Source organism: Neoarthrinium moseri (genome assembly GCF_022829205.1).
Source record: "Neoarthrinium moseri strain CBS 164.80 chromosome Unknown scaffold3_Wmoseri_CBS_16480, whole genome shotgun sequence".
NCBI classification, from domain to species: domain Eukaryota; kingdom Fungi; phylum Ascomycota; class Sordariomycetes; order Amphisphaeriales; family Apiosporaceae; genus Neoarthrinium; species Neoarthrinium moseri.
This window is the reverse complement of record NW_026055117.1, coordinates 789,539-811,206: the sequence shown is the minus strand read 5'-3', so window position 1 is coordinate 811,206 and position 21,668 is coordinate 789,539. Positions and strand designations below refer to the sequence as shown.

Sequence of the window (21,668 nt, the reverse complement as noted above, 5' to 3'; positions counted from 1 at the left end):
GGCGTTTTCACAGTAGTCTGGCCCAAATATGGAAAGACGAGATATTGCGTCCATAATGAGAGTAGGGCCATCGCACAAACGGTTCTACCTTTGGGTACTTGTGTAGTCCTCTCAACGTGCCGCGGCCTTGCGTCTCAGGTCTCGAGCTCAAGCTGGGATTTATTCCATACCGAAACCATGGATTACAAGTGTGACGTCTTATTTCCTCCAATTCAAGCCGCAAGGAAATACAAAACCTGGCAGGCGCGATCCAGGCCTACCAATACGTAGTGAATTTACGTGGATTTCTATCAGCTGGTTTCCATTCACTTAAGATAAGCCTTCGAACGCTTTGCAATATTCCAACACCCTCCCTCCGGCTACTACTTATTAGACCACCCATTGACCTTTCTCTAGGGCTTGATACCACCTCATACCATCGACCTAGGAACAGTCCACGACAATCAACAAGAGACCACATCATCGCACCATGAAGTCATCTATTACCATCATTGCGCTCATCCTAGGTGGACTGTCCGGCATCCAAGCCGCTCAGGGCGACATCCAGGGACGCGCTGAGGTAAATCCCATGACCTACTCACCATGATACCCCCTGGCAGCAAGATACTGATACCGACCCCAGACACCCCCTCCGTACTGCGACTCTCCCAACAAGCCATCGGCCAGCCTCTACTGGACCCTTGACAACATCGCCACGCTGCGCAGAGAAGGCAAGACCTGACACACCCCTCCGGGCTGCACCCGCGTCGCCTGCCAGTGGAAGTCGGCCATCCACGTGTGCAACGACAAGAGCACTGATGTTGCTCCGCCGTGCTCCCAGGTCGCGGACTACGCCGAGCATATCCTGAACTTCTGTGATCCTAATTTTGATAGAACTCACGTTCAGGGTCTGGAGACAGATGATGAGAACTGGTACGTCATGGTTGGGGGTAGTGACTGCTGAAGAAAGGGGGATCAACTACACATGGACGCAGAGAAAATAGACTGAGATGAATTGATCGTCAAATTGTGTCTATGTCAACCATAAGTTCGTTGGTGTTCTTTCGTTCCTGCCTCCCCAGCGAATGCCTTTTTCCCAGTCCGGCCTTTCGTCTGATTGCGAGACCCATCAAGGTTGCAAACAACAGGATATGTCACTGTGTTTGCAGATATATATGAGGACCCTGTTGGCGGTTGATTTCCTATTTCAAGTGAAGCTCTGGTGTTTCCGAATCTCTCCCTCGCAATCCATCAAGAAACTTGCCCATAAACATCACGGCATACTTCTTCATCCTCCACCTTGATCAACCACTGCTCACCGACATCATCCACAAACCGCTCAAGAGCAGACATACAACATGAAGTTCTCCTTTGTAGTATTCGCCGTTCTCGCCTTCGTGGCTGTGGGCAATGGCACGCCGATCGGTGGCAATGTTGACGACGTCTCGGTCGCCAACAATAGCAGCGCTGTCGAGAACTCCAACGTAAGATATTACCCCGAAGCCTCTTTTTTTGTTTTTAACATTTTTTCCTAGTCCATATACTAAGTGATGCGAGCCTCTGAAATGATTTGCTGACCTCGTATTCCCCGCCAGCACATCCAATGCCACGAGGCAGGCCAGAAGCGCACGCTCCTGGACTACGTCAACGACAACATCGCGAGCCTGAGGGGCTACAACGACACGGACAACAAGTGCCTGGCGCCCAAGCACACCGAGTGCTGGCGCGTCGCCTGCCAGTGGTGCTCGGCCATCTTCGTCTGCAACCACAACGACTACGACATCAACCCGTCGTGTGGCCGCGTCGCCGGCCTCGCCCAGGACATCGTCAACCAGTGCCACACCCACCCCAAGCACAACGCCTTCCACTACGCTGAGGGCCGCCAGGACGTCGACGGCGAGAACTGGTCCGTCAGGGTTGCGGACAGTGACTGCTGCTAGAGCAAGTCGGGATCTGGGGCAGGGGAGACTGTGAAGGTGCTTCGTGCAGGAATCCACCCATCTAACGTCGATCATGGAATTCGTGTTACGGCTAGACTTAGCCTTGAGGACTTTTCTACCTGGGTCTCTCACTGAACTGAGTGTCTAAATCCACATGACCACATGATCACTGAAATCAAGCACCCCGTGAACGTGCCTTCTAATGAGTAATAATTATAATTGCCTGCCAGATTTGAAACGCGTTTGGGTATCATTGTTCTATCAGCACCATACACCTTCCTTGTATACTCACTAGACTTGATTTATGGTTGGCTTCTGTCAATCCTACTGGTAATCAACATGATGACCGAATGGATAGCTTTCCCGAAGAGGAGCTCCGACTTGTCCCTTCTCGGCCCAATCCGTCATCGCCGTCAGTCCCGTGTCCGTTCGCGGTGTTGTTGCAGGGAATGAGACACTTCCACTGCTGCCAAAGTTCTCCCTACTCTGCGGGTACGGGGGCTTGTCGGGAGGATACGGCAAACGCTCTGAAGTGGGAGCGGCGAGCCGGCCGTGCATCTGGAAAGTTTTGGCATGAGCGTTGCTCAGGCCGAGCAAACCGGCTGTGATAAGCAGCAGACCCATGAAGATGATGTTGCCGACTTGAGACATGTTGCCGCTGAATGATGCGACCACGTAGACGATCAGCTTCGCCATCGCTTCCAGGTAGCCGTCAATGTGGGTCTTTGTCCGGAGCCATGAAGAAGTCGTGATGGCTTGAAGGTCGTCTGCCATGCCGCGGAGACAGACAGACCGGCCATTGCCCAGATCAACGAGATACTGGGTCAGCATGTGGCTGACATCTGGGTCTGGGGGCAGGGGCTTGGGAGGCTGGGAGCGCTGCTTGATGACCCAGATATTCAACACGCGTGACAGCATCAGAGCCACCAAGAGGGCTATACCCCACCCTTTATACTGTCAGTCTCTCTTGAGAAAGATTATAGGCCCCGTTATGGAAACTTACACTCTTGCAGCAGGACAAGAAACACGATTGCCGTCACCGTGAGCACGGGACTAGCAAGGTATAGCAGATGCGAGAACCAGCCGAGGTCCGAGCCCGAGTCCCTCCAGATAGTCGCACGCTGCCCACGGCGTTGCCCCTGCCGCGCACGCCTGAAGTACTGCCGCTGCGGCAGCATGCCCACGTCGACCGTGACGATCTCGCCTTGCCTGCCGACCTTCTGCAGATACCGCACCGTGGCGGGGTTGACGATACTATACGTGGACGTCTTGCCCTGGATCTGCTCCACGGCATCGAACCTTGCGGACTCATCAGCCAGGGCATCTGCGGCTTGCTGGTAATGGAGTCCCGGCGCCAGCAGCAAGCTGTCGAGCCATGATGATCCGCCGGTGATGGCTGTTCGCTGGGCAATGGTACCCAGATCTGCCAGGGCGATCAGACCACCGGCCGAGAGCGTGAAATTGGGTATCGGGACTTTGGACCAGTGTGGAAAAGCAGCTGCTCTCTTGAGAAGGCTCTGTGGCGTTGGTCAGTACGTGTGAGACATGATGAGATTGGACGGAGCAAGCCCACCTCCATCACTGCCCCTCAGTAATTGGTTCACCGGGTGTATAGTATCTCTGCACGAATCATTCACGATAGTCTTCTGGATGCTCGATGCAAATTCCTGCAGTAAAGCTCAGTTCCAAAGCCGGTCTTGGAGACCGACCCAGAAATGCAGTATTGACTACTTTATAAGAGAGGCGTGAGTCTTTCTTTGTACATTCTGGTCATGGTTGCAACCCATTGGCGGAGGGCTCTGGCCGCCCGAGGCTTCGTGCCTGCGATCGCCCGGGTTGTCGAAGCAACCAACCAATAGGCGCGGCCAATGAAAGAGGGTTTACTGATCACGAGCCTCCCTGATACTGGAAGGATAATGAAACTGTACTCCCACAGCCTGCAGTCTGCAATTTGCGTGGCCAGGAAACATGACCAGTCTGCACTACGTATGGACTGGCTATGCGCGTCAGATTGCAGAACGTCGCATCAGGTCCACCCTCACCAAGGCCTCCATGTTGCGTCATGAGAGGTTCCCCAGGCGAACTAGTCAACAGTACGCTCTCAAGACAGAGGCAAGCAGAACGCGATCTTGTTACTCAAGCGGGGTCAGGTGAGATTGAACAAAATATAGGTTGAGCAGTGGCTTTTCGAAGCCTCGAGATATATTTCTAACCTAGGTTTACTACTGTGCAGAACACACAGGCTGTCAGGGCGATTCGATGTTGTTGTGTGTAAGAGGAGAGGTGGGAGGCAGCAGGACCAGGGCTCCCACTGAGCTGAGCACCTGGGCAGTGGGAATAAACCTTGGTTCCCCACCCTTCAGGCCCCCCGCAAGCCTTACAGTGGCCCGGAATCCGGGGTTACGCCGACCGCTGCATCAGGTAAAGACTCACTCACGCAGGCCAGGCGATAAAGCTATGGGGGAGCCTTATCGGTCGCCCATCCCAGGGTCCTGGTCTCACTCACCTCATCGACGACATGCTTCGACTTGACTCTACTGCGTTGTTGCAAGTATAGCTGAAGCAGACACGATATGGCAATGGCGTCGCCGCATACAGAACCCACCTATACCGTCTTCATCCGACTCCCATTCCCGCGGGGCGATTTCGCAGATCCTCCTCCCGTAGGTGCTCTCTACTCTGCACTAACCGAAGCTCCGTGTACTGCGAGAGACTAACAGGTGTCCAGGTCAACTGGGATTCCTCAAAAGATGAAGCCCTCTGGGACATCGTGTCGGGTGTCTCCAAGACAGATCTAGACTGTGAGTTTATTGTTATCTTCAAAAGACGACTCGACATGCTGACGAGGCTGCTACAGGGAACGAGATGTAAGTACCGCGAGCCTCCAACTGACGCCCCCCAACCAACACTTTGAACAGCGCGACCCGGTTCGAAGTCACCGTCGATTTTCTCCTACAGCAGGTCGCCTTCCTCACCGAGCGACATACCTCACAAGTGCGCGCCCAGCTGCGGAAGGCCGCCGCCGCTGCCAAGAGTTCCCCTGCGCCGTCTCCCATACCTGGCGCAGAAGGTGCTGTCGCCGGAGAAGGCATTCAGCGCACGGGTTCCGCAGCCAGTCGAGCCAGGGCCCCATCGGCCTTGTCTGTGAGGAAAGACTCTCCCCTGCCCCGGAACGATGGCAGCGTGCCCGGGACGCCGATGAGAAGCACACCGCGACCGCAATCCACACGCAATTCATCGTCCAACACGGCTTCTCTGTTCACAACCCGCAACCTAGGCGGCAGCAGCAGGGGGGCTACAAGATCTGGCGATACTCAAAGACGGAGGCTCTCCTCATTGCCCATCACCACGACAGCTGATGAGGTCGAGCCTGATCCTCCGTCTCCCGGTCCTGCTGATACGAGTTCGGCTGGTTCATCGTCCGAGGAATCCAGCCCAGCCCAGTCGCGCATCATTCGCCGGCCTCCGCGCTTCCAGGCCCACGATACTGCCTCACCCTTTGGTGAGGACGATGAAGACGACGAGCCCGCGTTCCTGCCTTATAGACCACAAAATGAGGGCTCAACAAGTGGCCAGCACGACCTGAGCGCTACCTTGCGAGGTAACCCCCGAGACCCTCCAAGGAAGATACCGAAACAACACGGCAAGATACATCTATCACAGACCTCCGACTCATCCACGAGCTCGGCGGCGCCTGCGAAGAGAGGGACCTCGGGAGGGAAAAACGCACCAAGCGGTCCGCTCTCGCCCCGCCGCACAATGGAGCTCGCAGGCCGAAGCCCTAGAGGCAAGGGCAAGGGTTATTCACGGGACAGTGACGGCACCCCGAGTATGGGAAGCAGTTTCAGTGATCTGGATGGTATGTTCTCCCTTGCTGAAAGGCAACGCTAGTGGATACTAATCTGCCACAGATGCGTCGGTGACGCAATCAGCTCTTGAAGAGGCGCTAGCTAGCAAACTGCAAGATGGGGGAACGATTGGGAGCCGGATGAGCACTATAAGTAATGTGTTCAGGAGTCGGTATCTTCCAAAGTCTAACCAACCTTGAGTCAGTCCAGAGAGGACCATCAATGGACTTGGGAGTTTAGTTCATCTATTTGGCCCGGTACGAGGAATGCGGCATCCGGCGTTGGGGTATATCGGCCACTCCGTGAGCTATGTTCGGCGTTGGAATCTCTGAGAAATGGGTCCGTCTATTATGAAATACAGTCTGGTACTCTTACAGGTCATCTATCTGAATGATGCCACTATAACTTGACGGAATGTCAAAGCTGATTATGGCTATGGAGCCCATGTTGCTCCTCAAAAAAACACATCCAGCACAACTTGATTTCATCCTGCTTGAGTCGAATGTCCAACCTATTATTAACCAGAGCCACACATCAAATGCGGTATGAACATTCCCTCCTTGGTCACCACAACAAACTCGCTCAGAGACGATCCACATCCCTCTTCTCCTTGGCGCGCTCCTTCAACCTCTCCACGACGTCCACCTTGGCCCACTGGCCGTGCAGGCAGTCAAAGTGCGCCCACTCGCACTCGTCCCAGGCGAAGCGGCAGCCCGCGCCGGCGCGCCGGCCGGGCACGCCCAGCCAGTCCGGGCAGATTAGGCGCTGCACGATGGCGCCCGGCGGGTAGCAGTGCTGCAGCGGGCACACGCTGAACCGGCACGGCAGCCGCGCCACCCAGAACGGGCACACCACCTTGGCCCGCTCCGCCGCCCGCGGCCGCGGCAGGTACGGCCATCGCGGCCACAGCATCGCGCTCCGGCTCTCCGGCGACGGCGTGCGGCGTTGGTGGCCCGCGGGCGAGCGGTGCAGCTTGTTGTGGGGGCGGGACTCGCGCACCGGGCCTGAGGTCCAGGTCGATGCTGCAGCGGGACCCTCGGCCTCCTCCTGCTGCCGCTCCTGCTGGCGCGGCGGCAGCGAGCCATGCTGGTGGTGCTGGTGCTGGTTATGAATGGAGGTGTTGCTGCGCGAGGCCTGGTCCTCTGCCTTGGCCGCCTGGCGGGCTTGGATCTCCGCCTGGTTCCAAGACATGATCGACGTGGCGATGCTGGAGGTCATGCTGGTGGCGGTAGGCGGAGGGTCGTAAAAGACGTCATTCTGTGCCGTAGCAGCGTGCTCGTACTGGATGGCGCGGTAGTCGGCCTGCTGGTCGTACCGGCCCTCGCTGGTGTCGCTGATAGCGATGAGCTTCGGGAAGTCCGAATACTGCTCTCGCACGCGGGGCGTGGAGTCAATGTGCTTCGCGGGGGTCGGCGAGGGCGCGTGGGCATCTTGCTGATGAACAGGAGTAGAAGGGTCCTCCTGTGCCACGGTCATCGAGTAGCGCAGATTCGTCTGAGCATGGCTGCGGCGGATGGTGCTTGGGGCGCTGCTCAAGACGCTGCCGCCGATGCCCTCAGAAGGCGAGATGTGCGCGTGAAGGGCGAGGCTGAGGGCATGGCTGCTGCGAGGGCTCGACTCGGGGGTCCCCTTGGTACTCAACTGTGGTTGAAGTTAGTTTCCACTTATAGTAGGGACGAAAACTAACCCAAGGTTCTAGCGTGTGGCGCCATACAAAGGGAGTATAAACTGGGAGGATGAAGATATACAGCGACGGGAGAGTGGATGGTACGGATTATGCTAGTACTTAGGTAATACTAGGAAATACCAACTCCACAAAACAAGCCACCCGCTTTTCTGTTCCAGAGTGTAGAACTTTGAGTGGTGAGGCAGAAGACAAAAAGAACATAAACAGACTCATCACTTACTGGCAAAGAATTAGCCGACTGCAGTGTCTTGGCTTTTGCAGAGCTGGAACTGGAACGCTGCTCATGCTCGGGCGACTGCTCATAGAGACGTGTAGGCGTCAGTGCCGGAATATCGCTCAGTGTTCTCTCGCGGGTCGACGTCGAAGTGGCAATCTCATATCCGGGCCAAATCAGTGGCGAATACTCTCGATTCTCGAGCTGGGCATTATTCTTGTCCAGCTTGGAGGACTCGACAGAACCGGCGATACTGCTACCAGGAGTACAGCGCTGCTTTGCCGGGCTATTGACTGCAGTACTGCTGGCTGTGCTACCAGTGGGATGGAGGTCCTCATCGTGATTGAGGAGGCTCAGGATCGCAGCGTACCGCTCTCCATCAATTTCACCTGCGTCGTGCAGTATTGAAAGCGAAGCCAGAAGGTGACCCTTGGCGTACTTCACTTTGTCTCCAGCAGAGGAGTATCCAGACATCTTGGTGTTTGTTATGATGAAGGTGGACTACACAGTAACGGAAAATTGATGAAAACTTGATCAGTGGCCAATGAAGGCGACTGAGAAGATGAAAAGAAGGAAATGAAGGGCGAGGATGCCAGGTGAATATTATTTTCGGCCCAGTCAACGGACCAGAAAGGAAGGGGTGTGTTTCCCTAGGAGAGTTGAGGAGTTGGCCGGGGCGGATGAGAAGTATTTTGCTTTTGTGGTCAGCAGTGCAGTATTCAGGTATCAAATCAATTTGATTGTTCTCTTCAGACAATCCCCTGGCCTTGATGTAAGTATCCATGTCGATATCAGGCATCTTTGACTTTGAGGTGAATGGATGCCCCGTGGTGCGAACACCGCGGGTCCTATGACGATGCATGGACGTCGGCGATGTTTGGACCACGACGAGGAGGTATGGACAACGATGTAAGGGCGATAGTGTATCAACGTCGTTGCATCCGGAGGCATTGACGGAGCCCAACTTGACAAACTCTCACATGACTTTGAGGCTAGTCAAAAAATGTATGCTTTGGGAATTCTGTCTTTTACGTTAATGTGTCACTATACCGGGCCCATCCTCCGTCCAAGTTCAGATACTACCATGTATCAGCTGCTATTTAGCACCATCTTGTATTGAGAGCTTTCGGTACAGTAAAGACATTTAACTTATGTAATTCGTGGCTAGCCTCAATCACTCTTGTCCGGTTGCTAGTCCATACTGCGGCATTGTGGTAAGAGACAAGAAAGGCGAGGAAAAAAGCGTGTGGTGAAAGTGCTTGAAGTGTCTGCACGATCAGCGACTTCGACTTGTGAGTGAATCCAGGGGAAGGCACTGGAGCAAGTCAGTGTACAGTGGCGTGACGGATGAACAGGCTATGCCGTGACTCAATCACCGATTAAAACGTAGCCCAGAATGATTATCTTGATTTGCTGTCGACGAGGCTCTGGAACTACCAGAATAAGATAGCTTTGGGCAAATACTGGGTATAAAAGTAGGCGTGAGGGGCGTGAAGAGAGTTTGTTGATCTTGGTGCGTATCAATTGGTAGAAGAGAAGTACTTCGGGTGGTTACGGCGGGTGTGCCCTCAAGCGAATCTCGTTCTTGCACTTAGCCACCGACTCGGTTGAGATGTACTGCTAAGAGGTAATATGTCAAATCTGAGTCATGACAACCATGCGTACGGGACAAGGGTGAACAAGGAACAAGACATCGAAGGTTTAGTTGAACGGAGCCGACATTTGAACTAGACATGTCTCTAGTCGTACAAGACCAAAACAATCATTTTGTGATTCGCCTTCCAAAGTTTCTTTCCAGGCATCACCACAATCTCACTATGCCGGAGAGATATCTCAGGTGATGTGAAACAGTATCTGTAGCAGATACGACCTCGTGGTGTAGTAATGTGCATAGCAACACCGTGCAAATGCCAGAAAGCAGCGTACTATTCCTGTCCTCAAATTTAGTTGTGCTGCCATCTGATCCCTGCCGAAGTAGTCTTCAATGAACATTGAAGTTTATGCGCCCTCTTGGGACACCAAGATCATCTCTTCTGGTGAACAAATGACATAGACCGGGTTTTCCATTCACATGCCGCCTTGGAGGTGCATCACGACCTCAGGTCAACATATCGGAAGATGATCAGACACGACTTGTTATCTCGTATTCCTCAACTAGACACCACATAGGTCAGTAGACGCGTGGCAACCGTAAAATATAAGAGGGAACCTACCACCTCCTGGGTGGGACCGATGGTGTCTACCAAGCCAATCTCCAGGCCGTTGCTGGTCGCCGGGGTGATCCGGGGATGTGGCGCGTCTGGTGTCATGAGAATCAGCACCACGCTTGTCGTCAAGCTGCGCCAGAGGAGCCTGAGCCTGAGCTTGACGGTTGGAGTCTGCGAAAGGGTCGCCGTTGGCATCTGTGACAGTCTCAAGGTCCTTGGCACACTGCTGCTTCATCTTCTCCTTCTTGTTCTTGCGCACGCGCCAAGCGAACAACCCAGCAATCAAGATGATGACGACTGCGACTACGCCAATGATGATGCCAAGTTCGGCTCCCGAGGTGGTATGAAGGCCGTCCGCACCACCGCCCTTGTCGGCCGAGTTCTGGCCTTCTTGGTAGGGGCTCCCGGACCCGGCAGGAGGATTCTGCTGGGAATCACCTGCGTGGTCATGATCCATGGTGCTGGTGTTTGTGGTCGTTGTTACTGTTTCTGAGTGTACCTGGCTATGTGGATGGATCGGCTGGGCAGGTTTCAGTCGGCGACTGGCAACTGCACAGCAACCTGGTACTGGACCCGTCTCAAGATTGTGATGTTGTCGGCGACGTGTTCGGAAGATGAAGCACGAAGGATCTCACAAACGAGTGATGTGAAGGGAGGGAGGTGAAAAGTCGGCGACAGCCTCAGTTGCCCCGTAAGATGTATTTCAACTCACCGAGCCCCAGAGTCCAGGCTTTAGTACCGACAAGGAGGTGAATTTTGGTGCTGGCATTCAGGAAGGAACGCGGCGGCCGGTCACAAACAGATGCAAATCCGAACCTAGACAATGGGTGTATTTTGCAAGGCGCGTGAAGAGTTTTTGAGGGGGGTCGCTGCTCGCTCCGGGCAGTGCAAGCGATTGTCGTAATCCGTACCAGCAACCGGACAGCCGGTGGTCTAACGTGACCTCAATCAAAATGTTTCGGGGCTGTTGGCAAGCATCTCTCATCTCCTCGAGTTTGTACTCTGTCTCGAGAACATGTTTGCCATTCTCAGCGTCGCAGTGCAGCCGAAGAGCGACGTGTCTGTTACACTGATTTCGAGTGATCTCCCTGCTGATCTTGTGGTGATACACTGAAGAGTCTGCATTCGAAATCATGATTTCATTGAAAACCTTCTCCTTCCGCGAGGCCCCAGATTTATTACAGCCTTTTGAGCCTCTCGGTAATCCGTTTGTCCAGGTCGGCCAAGACTGTATCGAGTGCGAATAGCGCGAAGAAGGGCGCGACTCCCGGCCTCAACTCAAGGGTCATGTGATGAAAAGTGCTTTGCGGCTTCTTGCATTAGTTTCTATCTTAAGCCACAGAAGTGTTCAGCGTGTGTCAGAAGTCACTCCTCGGCTTGCCGTTATAGTCGATTGACGGGTGGTCGGGAACATCGTAGGAAACCGGCAATCCAACCACTGGCTGCACCGCAATCTTGTGCCAATTGCAGCAGTGGCACAGGTGCGATCTTATAAGAGGCCCTTTGAAACTGTTGCCGCTGGTGCAGCCTTTGATCAAGAAGGAATTCTGGTCGTTCCGAGTACTCAATTAGGCTCCTTCGCCTGTCACCACGGAATACCACTCGAGGCAACACTGGCAATTCAACTGTGAACAAGATCAAGACTCCGGAAATAAGTGGTCTCGGACAGCAGAAGTGGGACTTTTGCTACTTATCATCTGGTCTTGCGATCAAGCTGCTTGTGCGGAAGGAATGACCGGAATATTGTTTACTATAGACTCCATTCGGGCGCTCCTGCCTTCTTTACACCTTGACGCACGCGGATGCAAATGGCTCGCATTAGCATAAGGCCTGACTATAGCTTCGTCGCAGTGGAGCGTGAGGATCTCCTTTAGCCTTGTATTCTGCCGGGGTCCTACACAGTATTAGCAGTTCTTATTGAGATTGCATTGGGATCTTGCTTATCCTACTGTCTAGAGACCCAGACTCTAATAGTATAACTATGTAGTCCAATAGACTATAATTTTCATGATAACAGCTTCTCATAAGACCGTATGTTCTATTTACTTCAACCCAATGGGATCACATTGACATAAGCTACGACCTTGACCGTTGCGCAGTAATAGGTAACGCGCTGATTTATTGGGTCTGTTCAGGCACCTGTGCTCGACTGTATGCACCGCGTACCTAGGTATATAGTCTTCAGACAGCGTCTATAGCGTACACGATGCATGCTTCTCGCATCACACTCCGTGATATGCATGAATCCACATGCCAATAACGTATAGTAGGGTGCACGTTGATGGCTACATCAGAGCAACGTCATCCACCTTGTTGTCTCTTTCGGGGAATGAAAAGTGGTACGCGAGCTCAGATGGATATACTCAATTCATTCGTCTGACACCTCGCTGATTGACTCTGGATAGTGTATACATATATATGTGTGACGTGCGATGTCAACAGTGACAGTTGCGCTCTGTCAATAAGGTTAGCTCAGGGATCAAAGTGAACGGATAGAGAACTGAGCAGGCCGCCCCTTTTGCGCAACACCGTAACAACTATGCATTGCACTGACAGTTGTGCACATGCGTACGCACTGCGTAGATAGGTTCCAGACAGCTCCCATAGCGTATGTAACACATCCTACACCCACACATTAAACCCATGTCAACATAATATCCATGTACCAGATCGATCCTATATCTAACAGGGTTCGTGTCTATAACATGTTGTGTTGGGAAAGATGTTTCACTCTCGAATTTGCGAGACTTTACTACAGGGCCTTTATAAACCATTATCTTCTGCCTCCCTCTTATCATCCTCAGCTTGTACATTATTTAAAGCAGGCATGTTTAGAATCAAGGGCCGAAGTCGAGCAGTGGAATCTTATAACACGACCGTCAAGCACATAGCCACAAACGTGCGAACTTGATTTATCTGTACAAAGTAGATAATTGTCCTTTCCATCCTGAGCAATTATCGATCGATTAGCAAGAGGGCGCTATCTCAGCCCCATATAAAAATTGACTACCTAAAAAGAAGACCAGGGTGCAGCTTACAAGCGCAATCTGGCCCCACGCAACTTTATCAACACAATATAATTAAAATTACGCGACCGTTTTTCAACGATCAACAGGTCTGGTGGTCTAGTGGTATGATTCGCGCTTAGGGCTCACCCTATAGCAAAGTTGCGCGAGGTCCCGGGTTCGATCCCCGGCCAGACCCTTTCTTTTGCCTTTTCCTCGTTTTTGAGGACGAGGGATGAATTGCTTTTGGTCCGTTTGACAATACTGAGTGAGTGAGGTCTTCCAGGTGTCTTGCGACGTGTGTTTCACTTCGAATATTCCATCTTAAGTTCTGCTAAGCTGGTTGCAGCTAGGTTAACTAAAGCCTGGTAATTGCCAGACACTATCTATCCGTTGTTTAAAAACTATAACCCTCTCTTTCTACATTAATTACTACGTGCACTTAACGCGCTGACTTACTATTTAGACATTTGTACCATTTCTAAGGATCGGATAGATGAGTACTTCTTACTTAAGAGTTACGACTCTTTGACGCTTCCCTCGGTAAGTATTAAATGTGAAGTACCTACCTAGCATGTCTCTCGTTATATTCCCCGCCTTTTCATATGTGAGGTTCAATGGCGGAGTATAAATGTCTACCGCAATGCAGATAAATCTAAGCTATATCAGATTGACGTTGATAAGCCGCATAGCGGGTTGCTCAACTGAAGTCGGATCACAGAACAGGAATGAAAGACTTATCAGGCGGGGGTGAAGCATGAGGTGGTTAATACTGGGAGCAGGATACCTGGAGCAGTATGTTTCCAGGGAGCTCAAATCATGTGCAAGTGAGGCTGTGGGAGAAAGAGTGTTGCATTTGTTAGTGCCTATGGGTGGTTAGCCTCTCCCCAGCCTTACGCCCAACCAGGGTCGTAAAGCACATTCAGATGGCAACCCAACCAGGCCGAGTGCCCGACCCATTGTTTCGCCATCGTCAACCTCATAATTGTCGTTTCCTGTATGCTAAGTCATTCGTACTTGTCCTAAGAACATGGGCAGCTTTTGGAGCAGGCCAGAGACGGTGCCCCGCACTCCGTACGAGTACTTGGACCCCTTACCCAAGGGCAAAATACGCCTGCTGGAAGTTCAAGGCCGACTCGGCAGCGGGTGGCTCTCATTATTTCAAAATGGTCGCCTTGTTTATAAGCTGATCACGGTAGACCTGCACGACAGTCCGCCGTTCATTGCGATTTCTTACATGTGGGGTTCCCCTAAACACACAGACACGATACTTATTGGAGATGCACATGTGCTACCAGTCACTGCCAGTGCCCATGAGTGCCTAGACATCCTCTCTGACGCCAAGCATCTCTGGATTGACGCAATATGTATCAATCAGACCAACCATGTAGAGAAGTCGCAGAATGTTGGCATGATGGGCGAAATATACAGCCAAGCAATCGAAGTTGTTGGTATACTGGGAAGAACCACTGCGCTGAGCGGCTTATACTCTAGTAACATCCTCGACAGGGCGTCACTGCACCTCAGGGGCGTCGATCGCTTCATGCGCCGAAAGGAGGCTTCTCAACGAGATTCATCCCTTACAAATCCGCATCGACGCCACGAGCAAACAAGACTAATTAGCGAAAGATCGTATCCGGAAGAATCGATCTTTAGTAGATTCTTTGCGGAATCGTCCAGTGCGCAGTTCGTACTTCACCAACTTGAGACTCACTCTACCGCATTGAAAATACTCCGCCATCCCTACTGGTATGCGAATTTCAAGTTTCCACTTCTGCCTACTTTATCACGAGTGCTGTCTTAGGAGGAATGAGTCTTCAATAAGACATGCTGACCCATGATTGTCGTATAGGAGGCGTGTGTGGATTATACAAGAACTAGCACTTGCGAAGAAGGTCACCGTGTACCATCACGGTGTTTTCCTCCGCTGGGAGCAGCTTTTGAGCATGCTAAATAGCCTCGAAGAGCTCGATAAAGAACTCTACAACTCTCGTCCCCGTGAAGACTGGGAACAGGGCCGCGTTGAGAGTATGGCGGTTTCCGTCGAGAACTTCCTCGCCGGGTACCAATACCTTATTGAAGACCGTACTCAATTGGACAGTGTCTTTGAGAGCCGATATCGCAGGGCATACTTGCGCATGCTTCAACTTGTGATGCAGATTGACCAGCTTAGATGGAGTCCAAAACACTCCCTGAAAGATATCCTCATCGGAACTACGTACTCTCAAGCGACGAACCCCCGAGACAAGGTGTTCGCCTTACTTGGCCTGGTGTCCCCGGAACACGCTACTTCAACGTCAAGGGCCCCAATGATCATGCCAAACTACGATAAATCAAAGGAAGAAATCTACACAGAAACGACTCTTGCTCTCATCAAGGCAGGTGACTATACCACCCATCTTCTCGCCGGTGGCATAGGATGGGATGAAGAGGAGCGCAACATGCCGTCTTGGATGGTCAATTGGGCACGCCCTCCTCAGATCTTCGTGGATAGTGACACTCACCATGGCAAAGATAGACTCGACAAGTACTGGGCTGGATTGGGCAACAAACCAGACGAGACGGAGGACAGCACTTTCACCATCATCGATCCCGACAGGATCCTGGGCAAGTTCATACGGCTCGACAAGATTGTGTTTCTGGGTCCGCAAATCACGCCCGAGTCCAACCGCTGGCTTCTCGGCTGCTGGGGTGCCATAGACCACTTTGTGCCCAAGGGGTACCCTTACCGGACTCCAAGCTTTCCCCCAATCGAGAAACACGAGGTCCTCTGGCGGGTATTGCTAGACGTGCCTGCGGTCGGAAGACCCCGGAAGGTGAACTGCTATGATAGGGCATGCGAGGTGGAGACCGACGCCTTCGCTTCCGGCTTTGTTGAGTCGAATGGGGAGCAGCACCTCTGTAGAGATCTGGTGGACAGCGCATTCCGCGAATGGGCCGATCTGGGCCCTCCCACGAAGCCAAGATACCACGGACTGAGGGACAGCTTCAGGGATGCCTTGTCGCGTTCCCAGTCCAATGGGTCTCGCCTTGCTATATCTGACAAAGGATATCTGGGCACGGTGCCCCCATACTCGGCCGTAGGCGACGAGATCATGGTTCACATTGGATGTCCCTTGCCCGTTGTGCTCAGAAAGGCGCCTGAACAAGGCCCTGACCTTGGATTTCCTCACATCTATCGGCGCCTAGTCGGGAAAGCACATTTCTTGGGCATGATGAGAGCTGAATGGACAGGTGGGAAAAGTGTGGATGAAATCATGGACGCATTCGCTAGTCGAGTTCACAAGGTCGTGTTGATATAAGTGCATTTCTCCATGGCCTTCATAGCATATCCTGGTCCTTTCTTTCAGACATGTGTGCGACAATATCTTTTTGGATTTTCATGGCTCTTAACTTCATCTCTAGTGCTAACGTCTGAACACGGCTCAATAGTTATCTTCCTCTTCGGCTGAGAAATCATACGTGTCATAAGTTTGCCATCTACTTACCTCCCTCCATTTGCCAGGAGAGAATATCGGTTTGAAGGGAGTGATGATAGTGCGCGTCGACGTCAACAATTCCGTTGGGCATGGTTCATCTGAATCCTACTCACGCTCATCATCGAGCATTCCCATGCCTGCGCGCCAGGGGCCGGTTTCGACGGCTTTCACATCTTTCAATACCCGAACGAAGCGCGGGATGTTGACTTCCTCGCGCTTAAAAGCCTCGCTCTCGTCCCAAATCTTCTGGACCCATGGTCTAATGGCCATTCCGCACCCTCTTGGCCGTTTGTGGAAGACGCACCAGAGCCGTTGATGATGCCACGGTATAGAAACGCGGACGTGCAGGCTTCTTTGCTCCGTAGTTTGAAGCAGCTCCAGGAACTTCTGAAATGGTAAGGCGTCGACGTCATCATAGACAAGGAACTCGATTGAGGGATTATGTTCTTGTCGATACCGCTGTAGAAACATTGTGTACATCTCAGGTACACGATCAAATAGGCGGAGTTTTCCGACATCAGGGATATCTGGAGTTGACTTGGTCAAGCTCCACTCTTTTGGGCATTGGACGTGCTTATCCAGAGACAAGTCGATGCCTGTCTTTTGGAACCGGAAGTGAAGACGTTTCAGAGTACCGTGACCGATCATGTCCATGATGCGATGATAGTAAATAATGAACTGCCTGCCCAGCAAGTCAGGGACAATGGGCAGGTCGACAACAAGGTCGCGGATTCTCAGGCGAGGCCATCTGTACCGTTCCAATTGCAGAAACTCAATGATTTCAGAGCCTCCGTAGCCATTGAGGTGGAACGTGTTGACCTCGAAGAAGAGTTGTGAAGCTTCACGGTTCATTTGGGAGCTTGTAAGAAACAGGTTCAGGTAACCGCCACGGCGGTACGCTCCGTACTTCCCGTCCTCTGCGGATGGCTTGAAACCTATGGCGACGCCTCTGCTGTTGTAGACGGCGTTACGGAGAGTCTTCTTGCGAAGTTCCGGTGGCAGTTTAGTGAAGGGAAAGGGCGCAGCGCGGGGTGACGATGTCTCCTAGTAGCGAGGGGTAGACAATGCCCGAGGGTCGAATGTCCAAATGTCTTCGGGCATGATCTTTGTCGTCTCCGGTAAGGTGACAGCGGCGTTAAGTCTGCCCAGAAGGAACGCTCACGGTATAGATTGATACTCTAAGCTCTGCAGAGGCTTGACTGAGGACCAGAAGAACTCAGGGTGAGAGCTGGTCTGCGTCAGAGAGGAGATATTAGGACGAAATCGGATGCTGGATGCCCAGACTTGAAGCATCTGAAGTCAGGAAGGCAAGAAGGTCATCTGTCAACAATTACGAGGCAAGTACAATTGAAGCCAAACTATCGGTCCCTGCCCATAGTGAAGTAGCGTATCTTGCCAACCTCTGTCTCAGTACGCTCAATTATAAGAGTGACTCTCTTGGCAAAAGAGCACTATTTTTACCAATTTCAGCATTTAGGGTCTAGGAGGGCGGGGAGCCAATGCAATGGGGACACTCGAGCTGGTGTCTTGATACTCCTTATCTTTCCTGGCAGCTCGCAAGCAATACGGAGTCATCCTGCGTACAGGCCGGCACAACACTTGGCCCTATTCACTCGTCCAAGCACACGCAGCAGATGTTGATTAACAATGTATTCACAAAACCACGCCTGTCTCCTATCTCGCTCTATCAACCACACGCATAGTCCCACAGAAACCGGGGGGACGAAAAACAAGGTATCAGTGTACTGATCCACACACTCCGGGGGCCCCTCCGATCCATGTCCAAATGCATCGAGCAACCAAACAAAGGAGAAGCCCGTGTAAACGATTGGGGGAATACGCCGCCAGCCCTGTGTGGGTGAAACCCCAGCCAGGGAAAACAAACCAAAAAACAATCAGAAAAAACGCCTATGCGATGCGTGCACAGCAGCAGTCAAGAAAAACTTTTTGACCGCAAGCCGGGCCTTGGTCTTGTGTGTATCCAGTTGGAGAATGAATTCGCGTCCATGCGCTCGCCAGTAATGCCTTGTACGCCCCTCCTCCTTTCCCCTCTCGTGTTCGTGTGCCCCGATGTGGTGACAAATGAAATGAGACAGTGGTGATTCTCTGTCAGATCGTAGTGGGTGGTGTGGTATCTCTATGCGCCTCGCCTCTTCTATTTATACATCCCGTTGTGTCTTCGCATCTCTTCGACTGAAGCTTTGTCCAGAAAGCAGAAAGATTAGGCTCGGACCATCGGCTTCCTACGCACCAAAAATGGGCTGGGCATCTCGTCTTTCTCAGGGTCCCAGACGGCGACGGGCTCGGCGTATCGATCAGCGGCACGATCCTTGAAGGTGCGCTTGGGGCTGACGTTGGAGTTCTCGGCCTGGCGACCACCGGCACGTGCTTGCTGTAGCTCCACTAGGGTTCGTCCGCGGACGTTCTTGTTCGAAAGCTTGCTGACGGAACTATCCGAATCCTTGGTCGAGTTCTTGCGTTGTAAACCGTTCTCTCCGCTGGCTGCCATCAGATTCGCCGCTGACGGAATCTTGCTAAGTCGTCGGTTGGGCGAGTTGTTGCGTTCGCGGAGAGCGCCGTTGCTAGGCTTGTGCTGAAGTTGCGACACGGGGGGCAATGATGGAATGGGCTTGTTGAGGCTTGTGATGGTATTGGTCCTGACATGACCCATGGGGGCGGTTTTGGTGGTGGTAAGTGCTGGTCGTCGGGTACCGAAGGGGTTCTTCGATGACCGGACATTGCGGGTAGGGGATGGCACGAGAGGCTCATCATCGTCATCTTCCGACTCCGATAGCAACGGCTCAGGCTCCCTGAATCGTTCTTCGTTTCTGCCGGCAAAAATATCTGGGTTGGACGTGGGCGCCTTAGTAGCGGCGTTGCGACGTGGTGATAGGGACAGAGCTGCGAGCGGCATGGGGGAAGGTGAAGCCATCTCGATGTCCATGGGGGTGCCAAGAACGCCGGCAAACATGGTCTGCGCTCGACCAAAGGGTGTGCGCGCACTCTTCTTGAGCGGCTGGATCTGCTCAGGTGAGTCGATGGACAGCTCGGTGAGATCGGTCGTCGATGGGAAATCCCCGTCGGCATCTGTGCTGTGTCCACCGATCGACTGCGGGTAGTCCGACTTGGAGAGAGAGGAGGTGAACTCCTGGGTCTCAACTACGCCGAATGAGACGGTCTTCTTCTGGATTTCTTCTTGGACGCGTGCTGCGACTTCTGCCTCGAATCGCTCTCGAAGAGACTCCATCTCCTCGTTGACAAGGCGGTCAATTTCCAGACGTGCCTTGACTTCCCATTCTCTCCGCACCGTCGACTCGATCTCCTGGCGCATAAAGGCCTTGTCAGATTCAGCGCTGGCCAGTCTGCGCTCGACCTCGGCCATCTTCTTGTTGGCAGTCTCCTCCTTGATCTTCAGCATCCTGCTCATATCGACAACCTCTCTCTCCTTGCGCATCAGTCGGACGACCGGCATGTTGAGGAGTTGAGCCGTGTCAGGTCGGCGATCTGGGTTGACGCGCAGACAGTCCTTGATGACGGCCGAGAGTTCTGACGAGTAGACCTGGGGCAAGGGGGCAATCTTGCCCTCCTTGATCTTCTGGACAAGTTGAAAGTGCGACTTGGCGTTGAAGGGTGGCTCTCGGGTGCAAAGTTCGTATATGATGCAGCCTAACGACCAGATGTCGGACTTGAGTGTGTATCTCTCGGCGGCGCATATCTCCGGAGACATGTAGAAGGGGGTGCCGACGTAAGTCGAGGCAAAGTCGTGCGACGACATGATCTTGGACAGGCCAAAGTCGCCGAGCTTGACAGAGTTGTCGTCGTTGAGGAAAACTAGCCCAGGTCAGCGTCACGGTTCACGCTACAGCGAAGGGCCATCAGTGCACTTACCATTCTCGGGCTTGAGATCTCTGTGGAGGATGGTCATGCCTCCGGTGGGTGCCTTTGGCTTCACATTGGCGCCGAGCCCCAGGACGTGCTTGCCCACCTCGGGCGGGTCGACACCGTAGTGACATCGGTACAGGGCCATGACGAGCTGAGAGAATATGCTCCATACAAAGGACTCTTCGGCGTACTGGTTCTTGGTGGCCAGGTCCCGGATGACGCGCCCGAGGTCGCCGTTGCCACAGTATTCCATGTAGAGGTGCAGGTCTTGCGACAGCTTGAGGTGCTCGCGGTGGTAGTAGGCGACAATGTTGGGGTGTCGCAGGCCGGAGAGGATCTGGAACTCTGCATGCAGTTGCTCACGCTCCTTCTGGGACATCTTCAGGTAGCTGATCTCCTTGCGGCAGAGGACCATGCCGTCGACCTTTCTCCGCACTCGCCGGATAACTCCAAAGGAGCCATGGCCTGTGTCGCAGACGAGAGGTCAGCCATTGAATGGTGTGAGATGGTGAGATGATGAATGAGATGGTGAATGAGACGGCGATGGTGATGGCAGTGGCGCTTGGCATGGGGACGGGTGGCTCAACAGGGAGGAACACAAGGCGTCTGCTTACCGATCTTCTCCAGGACCTCATACTTGTCGGCTTCCGTCATGATGAATGGTGTTCACAACGGGCGTTTGGTGCACTACGACTTCTGTCCCATAGGCTGAGGATATGAAGCATTACCGGGCCAAGGGGCGTCGTCGGGAGTGTCTGAGCAGCAAGCGCAATTTCGTTTTTGGGGGTTTGGTGTTGGGTTGATTAAGATGAACAGGAGGACGGGAGAGCTGCTGCACATGGAAAGGTGCAACAATGTCAGGTATTGGATGTGACCGAAAGGGCCGCCCGAGTGAATCGCACTCACGATGGGGCCCGTGAAAACGGCCTAGCGCCCGTGAATAAACATGGGCGCCATTGTCACGGCAACAGGCCCTGGAGACCAACTAGTGGACCGCCTAGCAGCCCCGCGTAGCCCTGGGCAGCCCGCGGGCCAGCCCCAAAAACCACCTAGCCGATCCCCCCCGACCCCCTGCCGGCCGGGCGCTCGGGCCATCCCCGGCTCCCACCACCGCCATTATGGAAGCTGTGGACTTGCTGTGGACGTGCTGTGGACGCTGGTGCACGCCAGCGACGGTGCGGACTGCTGGTCGACCGGGGCCCTCGGAACACTGGCGCAACGACCCAAGCCCAAGTCCCTTCAGGGTCTGACGGATGACAACATCACTTCCGTCACCTGGACCACCCCCTTAGTGTGACATCGGGTCGAGCCGTCAAGCGTCAAGCGTCAAGCGTCGAGCGGTGTTCTGTGCACGATTGACTTGTTAGAGCCCAACTAGTTAAAAGGTTTTTGTGCCGTATCCGTGCATGGCTTGACTAGACGGCCAC

At 53.2% G+C, this 21,668-nt stretch overlaps 8 protein-coding genes across 8 annotated transcripts; 4 read left to right on the top strand and 4 right to left on the bottom strand.

The window, feature by feature from the left end:
- Nucleotides 1-1,337: 1,337 nt before the first annotated feature.
- On the top strand, nt 1,338-1,919 carry JN550_001619 (uncharacterized protein; the record flags this gene model as incomplete). The annotated part of the gene is made up of 2 exons (XM_049312823.1): nt 1,338-1,463; nt 1,575-1,919. 2 exons carry the CDS (start codon nt 1,338-1,340, stop codon nt 1,917-1,919), a joined length of 471 nt encoding a protein of 156 aa, XP_049176470.1.
- A 324-nt stretch (nt 1,920-2,243) lies between these two features.
- JN550_001618 (uncharacterized protein) lies at nt 2,244-3,498 on the bottom strand (the record flags this gene model as incomplete). Its single annotated transcript, XM_049312822.1, has 3 exons — nt 2,244-2,866; nt 2,923-3,436; nt 3,493-3,498. The coding sequence occupies 3 exons, from the start codon at nt 3,496-3,498 to the stop codon at nt 2,244-2,246; spliced, it is 1,143 nt and encodes a 380-aa protein (XP_049176469.1).
- Nucleotides 3,499-4,492: 994 nt separating this feature from the next.
- Nucleotides 4,493-5,810, top strand: JN550_001617 (uncharacterized protein; the record flags this gene model as incomplete). The annotated part of the gene is made up of 4 exons (XM_049312821.1): nt 4,493-4,582; nt 4,648-4,720; nt 4,777-4,786; nt 4,838-5,810. The coding sequence occupies 4 exons, from the start codon at nt 4,493-4,495 to the stop codon at nt 5,808-5,810; spliced, it is 1,146 nt and encodes a 381-aa protein (XP_049176468.1).
- A 539-nt stretch (nt 5,811-6,349) lies between these two features.
- Nucleotides 6,350-8,142, bottom strand: JN550_001616 (uncharacterized protein; the record flags this gene model as incomplete). The annotated part of the gene is made up of 2 exons (XM_049312820.1): nt 6,350-7,408; nt 7,675-8,142. 2 exons carry the CDS (start codon nt 8,140-8,142, stop codon nt 6,350-6,352), a joined length of 1,527 nt encoding a protein of 508 aa, XP_049176467.1.
- A 1,648-nt stretch (nt 8,143-9,790) lies between these two features.
- On the bottom strand, nt 9,791-10,332 carry JN550_001615 (uncharacterized protein; the record flags this gene model as incomplete). The annotated part of the gene is made up of 2 exons (XM_049312819.1): nt 9,791-9,822; nt 9,882-10,332. 2 exons carry the CDS (start codon nt 10,330-10,332, stop codon nt 9,791-9,793), a joined length of 483 nt encoding a protein of 160 aa, XP_049176466.1.
- A 3,578-nt stretch (nt 10,333-13,910) lies between these two features.
- JN550_001614 (uncharacterized protein) lies at nt 13,911-16,182 on the top strand (the record flags this gene model as incomplete). Its single annotated transcript, XM_049312818.1, has 2 exons — nt 13,911-14,629; nt 14,733-16,182. The coding sequence occupies 2 exons, from the start codon at nt 13,911-13,913 to the stop codon at nt 16,180-16,182; spliced, it is 2,169 nt and encodes a 722-aa protein (XP_049176465.1).
- A 282-nt stretch (nt 16,183-16,464) lies between these two features.
- JN550_001613 (uncharacterized protein) lies at nt 16,465-20,895 on the bottom strand (the record flags this gene model as incomplete). Its single annotated transcript, XM_049312817.1, has 4 exons — nt 16,465-17,403; nt 18,611-20,190; nt 20,248-20,706; nt 20,856-20,895. 4 exons carry the CDS (start codon nt 20,893-20,895, stop codon nt 16,465-16,467), a joined length of 3,018 nt encoding a protein of 1,005 aa, XP_049176464.1.
- A 292-nt stretch (nt 20,896-21,187) lies between these two features.
- JN550_001612 (uncharacterized protein) lies at nt 21,188-21,538 on the top strand (the record flags this gene model as incomplete). Its single annotated transcript, XM_049312816.1, has 1 exon — nt 21,188-21,538. The coding sequence occupies one exon, from the start codon at nt 21,188-21,190 to the stop codon at nt 21,536-21,538; it is 351 nt and encodes a 116-aa protein (XP_049176463.1).
- Between the last annotated feature and the right edge of the window lie 130 nt (nt 21,539-21,668).